Genomic DNA, 7,105 nt, shown 5'->3' with positions numbered 1-7,105 from the left:
GTCAAAATCCTTTTCGTTTGTTTTTAGAGTTTCTTGAATCCTCAATGGAAGACATAAATAACATGAATGTGTTTTCTTTGACATATATAAACAAACATATATGTGCCTATTTGTGCATGAAAGTTGAATTAAGAACTGCTAAACTCTTTGTAAAGGAGATGTGTACATCTATGCGTTCATCTATGCATAATGTTCGTGCAACATATGGACCTGCCTTTTGATGCCAGTTTTAGTAGAATGATATATACTAGTCATATGCACTTTTTGTTTGCATGGAAGAATATCTACCAATCTTTTCCTTTTCATGTTTTATTGGAATTAAACTGTAATTAAGTCCACATTTTATGGCAGAATAAAAAGAAACAAGAAATACAACATTCAATGAAAATCAATTAATGAAACATGAAGTCCATAGCAGGAATATGCACAGTGTATGTCCATAAAACTCCAGATGAAATCTGCAGTGGTATAATTAGACGTGATGTGTAAATAATATTCCAGTCTGGTTTATATGCGTCATGCATGGAACACATATAAAAACCAGGTAGAGCTCTGATCACACCATTTGCAGATACCATCTTGATTTAACAATATTCTGAGGGAACTCCTAGCCCAGGGCATGAGAAACATTAAAGGACAGAAAAAATGCAGCAAACGGAAACAGGAGGAAAAAATTTTTTTCCTGCAAACCAAACATGGCAGGGTTGCTTTCCTATCTTTCCCTTTTTAAAGTAAAGATCAAGGAAAAATGCCGACTGTCTGCAGGTGTCCAGCAGGACTAGTCCAAAGACATTTCGTTAGAATTACTCACATTTGTATCTAAAATATTTGCACCAGTGAGTGCATTATTATAATGTCTTTGAAGAGATCCCCTGACTTTACTGTACCATGTTTCCCCAAAAGTAAGACCTGGTCTTATTGGGGTTTTTGGACCAAAAGACCTGTTAGGTCTTATTTTGGGGGATGTCTTATTTTGTGGCCACCTACCCACTCCCTCCCACCATCTGCTTACCCACAGCCACAACAGCTTATAGGGCTTTCCAGGGCAGATGTACTTTTTGCCCAGACGGAGAAATGACAGAGACCGGAAATTTCATCTGCTTGCAAATGGGATGCTTTGAAACAGAGAGATTAGCTCTATTTCATTTGCAAGCAGATGAAACTTTGTCTCCCTCTGGGTGAAAAATGCATTGCAGAGCCAGGTGGAGGCAGAGGCACAGGGAGGTGGCAGGCGATCCCAACACACTGCCTACTCCTTCCCATTTGTCTCTCTCTGTTCCAGCCACACCGGGGCAGGTGCCCACATGTGGCATCAGGATTATTTACCTCCCCCATGTCTCTGCCTCCACCAGCTGCCAGTGCCGCCATGCAAGCCTCCCGCAAGCCTCCTGTGAGCCAGGCAGCTGTGCAGATCAGGATAGGGCTTATTTTCTGGGTGGGTCTTGTTTTTTTGGGGGAACACGGTAGTAGCTTTCCTCTTATATTACTAAATAAGCCCTGTTCTCCATATGGGGTAGACAAACTGTTGGTGACTGGAGGCCACATTGAATTTTCTGTCTCTGTCTCTCTGTCTTCATATCTCTCTCTCTCTCTCTCTCTCTCTGTGTGTGTGTGTGTGTGTGTGTGAGAGAGAGAGAGAGAGAGAGAGAGAGAGAGAGAGAGAGAGAGAGAGAGAGAGAAAAAGAAAAAGAAAAAGAAAAAGGAAAGAATGAAAAAGAAAGAAAGAAAGAGAAAGAAGCAGCAAATATCATTGTGATGCAAGGAGGGCAAATGTCTGGAATAGATTCATGAATTTCTATTTTGTGGGGGAGTAGGAACATATTTCTGGTCTTTTTAGGTTTTGATTTTTTTTAAATTTCCCATTTGGTGGTGACAAATAGTGATACAGAGACAAACTGTGCAGATGTCATTTGGCATAGGCCTTTTATTATCCACCATTTGATTGATGTTAGAAATGGGCAGAAAGACTCCAGGATTTTTTTTTAATGCCTGGAAACAATGGAGCTTCTACTGCCTACTCATATGTTTTTATCACAATTATTTAGTCCCAGATTTTGATTACTGCCAGACCAATAATCTGCATAGATTACTGTAATAATCTTTGCGTAGAAAATGTTATGTTTGCAGTGTGTCTTGATAAAGAACTACAAGAAGCAAATCCAACACAACAATGGTTAACATATCAACTGATTTTACATTAAAATGTACCTAAGGCTACTTAGTTTACAACAGGAATCTCACCATATATATTTAGCCTTATATTCAGGCTAAACCACAATAGAAATGTATGCATGGCAAGCAAGAGAAGCATCTACTATGTTGGCAATTGCAAACTAAAAACAAAAGGAAGTCTAAGTACATTACTTTCATTTGGTCCTCTCCAGTCTGAGTCCTCCAGCTTTCAACTTCTATACAACCTCTTGTCTATAGACTGGGGACTGTGGGAATACAAGGGCTGCAGCAGATGTTCCCAAACCAGTTTTCAACTCATATTTGATTCTGTGATCTGAGGAGCATTGGGCTGGGGAAGTATAATGCAAGTATTTCAAAGCCTACATAAAGGACTTGAATCATAGGGTTGGAATATACATTATAGATCATCTACTCCAAGTGACAGATCCTCTACGGCAGGGGTGTCAAACTCGTGGTCCGCAGGCCAGATGCTTCACATGCTGGCCACCCCCACCCCTGGTTTAGTAAAGGGGAACAAAGTTGTGATATATCACATGACAACAAGATGCCGTGAGTTTTACACTCCTGTTCTACAGTTTCTCTGGCAGATGGCTATCCAGCTCCTGGCTTAAGACTTTAAGGAAGGACAACTCATTATATTACATAGTGTTTTGTTCCATTGGCTGGCAGCTTATACACTTAAAAAGTTCTTAATGTAGTAATGTAAGTCCTATCTACTCAGTAAAGTCCCCAGGTGAGTCCATTCAATAAGAGAAGGTTTAGTTTCATCCTAGTTAAGCATTTTTACACCTCAAGTTTAGCATATGTTCTCCAAATACTTATCCTTGACTAAATCATATCCAGCATCTATTAACGAATGATGGTTTGCATAGTTTTCCACCTCTTTTAAAAAACCCTGTTCATGGGCGTAAACAATTTAATAAAATGTATCTACCACATTCTTTGGATCACTCTTTTCATTCCAAAAGATCCCTATATATTAAATTTATAATTACATTCATATTCTTTGTGCTTATACAATCACTTAAGATTCTTTTGTTTCTTCTTTGACACAATTCATGGAGAAAATCTATATGGTTGCTAGGAATCAAAAACGACAGCAAATAATTAGTCAACATTCTGACACAGTACTCTGCTTACCTACTGGGAAATAAACTCATTGGCCCTAAGGGAGGCTCGCTTTTGGACTGATAGGTATGAGATTGTGCTACCAATATATTTGTTAAAGGAAGGTCTGTACTAACAAAGATTTGGATGAGCATCCAAGTGACAGGTACCACAACTCAAACTGGAGTGGCAAAATTAAATAATGAAAATATAGATATCTACTTATCAATATACAAATTTAGAAAAAAAACAGAGCATTTCTCACACATCTGTATGCATCTGCAGTTGATTTTAATATTCCACCTCTCTTCTTCCCAATGGCCCAATGTAGTTTGTTCATACAAAATGCCCTTTGTAGAGAGCCTGGAAGACGCTATTTATGGCCTCCCCAAGTTTTGCTGAGTTAAAATAATCTAAGAATACCTTCCCTTCCCCATGGGAAAATGACCACAGAGCTTTTGTTTATAAAATCAGTGTTAAGACTCCTTAAAAAAATACTTTTAAAAGAAGAAACTCTGCATCCATACATGTTTAGAATAAACTGCAGGGGAAAAAGAAGTTACTACATAGCAGCAGGACTACATTAGATTTTTTGTTTTTTCCATGGTGTCCTTGGAAAGATAAACCACCCAGTAGACCATGTTAAATGCTCCAAAAGTGACAGGAAATAAAATGCGTGCATATTTGTCTATCTTACTGGTGCCAGAGCTGGAGGCTGACGGAGCAGGAGAACTGAGGCCCAGGGATTTTGTGTGCACTCCCAAAGCATTTGTGGTAGTCTGAATCTCCTCCAGTCTAGATCCAAGTAAATGATGAACTGACAGGGATTCCATGGTATCCTGCTGGGTGATGTAACCTGTTAAAATTGGGGTGGATGGAGGAGCTGAAGGAGTTGGTCTCGCAGACGCCAGTGTTTCTGATATATTAATTCGGCTGAATGGGTTTGGACTTGAAGCTGAAGGCGATCGGGGCATAATGTCCAAGGGCCCCTGAGTTAATGTAGAAGAAGGCAATGACTTGTTTCCTGGGTCAATTCTTTTGGCAGTCTCCAAATCTGGTTGTACTATGGTGTTTGTTCTTTTCCTCACATTTGAATTTGAGTCTGTACACTGCAGTATTAAAAGAACATCATCAGTGATTTTGAAAATCAATATTCACACAGAAGCCAAAAATAACAAAGGTACCATTTGATTTTCTTGTCAGCTCTCCTGAGTAAACAGACAGGAAAAACAATGAGCTAATGCTAATTTATCATAAGGCTACATGAACAGAAACTATACATTTTCTACCATCACTTTTAACCATCTGATCGACCAGGGCAGGCTCTTCCTAAATTTCTTCCTCTGACCATTAAGCCCTTGCTGCTTCTCTTGTCTGTTTTCTAGGCAGCATCCATTACATCTGACAATAATCTTTAATAACAAAAAAGGCATAATTTTGATAACTTAGAAATGGCATTTAGCTATTCAATGTAAATCGATTGCTTACCAGATCCAATCTGATCAATCATCAGGACCAGAGGTTAGTCTTCCAAGCTTTCAGGCTTGTGACAACCAGCTAAATATGAGCCAGCAACCTCAGGGAACTTCTGTCTACCAGAATGTGTGCTTTGGGCTATTTTATGCATAGGTTTTATGTGGTGCCTGGTTGTGTGTGGCTTTTTATTTATTGACTGGGGTGTTGATGGCAAGCTATTCAGTCATTGGCTGTTGTTTCCCTTGGTTGCTAAGTACCTGATAAGCTGGTGGTAAATCAGCTATTGACTGACAAGGGACCCATTATTGGCTATTTTTGTATTGGTTACCACTAAATCTCTTCCTTTTACTACATAAGGGCAAAAAAAGCTGTCTTTCTATTTCCCAGGTCTATTTTATTATGATAATTCATTTATTTCTAAGAAGTATATGTTACCTTATCACAAATAGAGATATATAATTAATTAAAAATACAAAATCTATACACATCAAGCAACAATTACAGTGGATATAAAAATTTTACACACAACTGTTACAAACTCGAACAGTTTACACTATTAAAATGCCAGGCTTTTGAGATTTAAAAAAATCAGACCAAGATAAATCACTTTAGAATTCTGTTCATCTTTAATAAAACATATAACCTGTATAATTCAATTGAAAAACAAGCTGAATCTTTTGGTGGAAAAAATAATATAATAACAAAATTGCATAAATGTGCACACCCTCTTAAAAGTAGGGATGCGGCTGTGCTCAGCATTAACCAAACACATTCAAACTAATGTTAAATAGTAGTCAGTAGAAACCTGCCATCAATTAAAGAAACTCTGATCAGCAGTTCTAGTAGGATTTTTCTGACGATTACTCAGTTGCCTCTTACAGCAAGAGCCATGACTTCCAAAAGCATCAAAGGGTTCTCGTTGTGTAGGAAGAATCCCCACCACCTTTTAATATAAGAAAGCCACCATATAAGCAAAGAAATCAGAGGTTTTATTCAGCAGGTTCTGACCAGTTCTGGAGAACCAGTAGTGGAAATTTTGAGTAGTTCAGAGAACCGACAAATACCATCTCTGACTGGAGATTTTACAGTATCCTTCCCCTGCCACACCCACCAAGCCATGCCCACAGAACCTGTAGTAAAAAAAATTGAATCCCACCCCAAGAAATGCTGCCTCCACCCCCACCCACCTTAAGAGAGAAGTCTTCCCTGAAGTCAAACTATTCACATCTCTTCACCATTGGAAAGTGCTCCAAGCAAATCTCTCTGGAGGCTAAGTTTAATGGAACTGATCAGATTAAAAGCAGAGACAAAGAAACCTAAAATCTACATTCCCCACCCAGATCCAAGGATAGGGCACAAACTCTCAGCCACAATAGGAGTCAGGCAAAAACAATTAGAATATTGAAAGACACACTCTTATACAGATTAAAGTTCATTTCGCAATGAACCTGAACATCTAAATCTCAAAGCCCCCAAATCATATTAAAAATGCCATCTACTCTCCAGATCACTTTCTCAGCTGTCCCAGAACCGATTGCTGTGTCACTTCACTTCTGACCTATAAGTAAAGATACTTCCTTTCCTGCAGTTGGCTTCATGTCTCTATTTCACTGTGGTGGCACTCATTCATTCTCCTGGTTGGTTCTGGTTTGGGTTCTCCAAAATTTATGAAAAAACAAGAATTGGTCTGGCAGGCTGCCAAGAGGCCCAAGCAACATTACAAAGGCAAGTACTGATTGTGTACTACAAGTGACAACAATCTCCCATATTTTTCATATGTCTTAGGAAAAATGTCTATGTGCTTTGAATGTTGTTTTAAACATATAATAAACTTATCCCTGCCCACATATACTAAAGGAAGAAATCTAAAGGCATAGTTGATTTGATTATTTATGATAAAGCACTAAAACAAATACTGAATGATGCAGAGGTGATGAGAGGTTCTGAATGTAAGACAATTTTGGTAGTGTCAAGAAGGGGTCTTGGAAAAAAATAGTATGAAATGAAAGAAAGAAAAGAAACAGGAGAGAATAGAATAGAACAGAACAGAACAGAACAGAACAGGACAAAACAGAATAGAATAGTATACCTTTATTGTCATTGCATTCTACAAGTACAATGAAATTTGAAAGCTACTCCAGCACAGTGTCCCAAACACCACATCACAATCACACTACAGAGTATTTAAAAATTAAAATAATTAAAATAATAATTAAAAACCTAGTCTAAAACCTATCTAAAACATATAGTAAGTTAGATAGTTTAAAAATGCCACTATATACATAGGGCTAAATCACATATGCATTGTTTGATTCAAGACAATTATTGC

The 7,105-nt window shown here is 38.1% G+C and overlaps 1 protein-coding gene across 1 annotated transcript in view; it reads right to left on the bottom strand.

The window, feature by feature from the left end:
- Positions 1-1,685: 1,685 nt before the first annotated feature.
- The window catches only part of LOC113417447 (gamma-aminobutyric acid receptor subunit alpha-4-like), a 68,058-nt gene continuing 62,638 nt past the window's right edge, over positions 1,686-7,105 (bottom strand). Inside the window, exon 9 of the mRNA XM_026675848.2 lies at positions 1,686-4,409. Coding sequence (XP_026531633.2) covers positions 3,879-4,409 — 531 coding nt within the window. The 3' untranslated portion in view covers positions 1,686-3,878. The remainder of the gene's footprint in view (positions 4,410-7,105) is intronic.

The sequence above is a fragment of the Notechis scutatus genome, chromosome 4, assembly GCF_049901735.1.
Source record: "Notechis scutatus isolate UNSWTSFEM ecotype Mainland chromosome 4, rNotScu1.2, whole genome shotgun sequence".
Classification (NCBI taxonomy): Eukaryota; Metazoa; Chordata; class Lepidosauria; order Squamata; family Elapidae; genus Notechis; species Notechis scutatus.
This window is presented reverse-complemented; position numbering and strand designations above follow the sequence as displayed.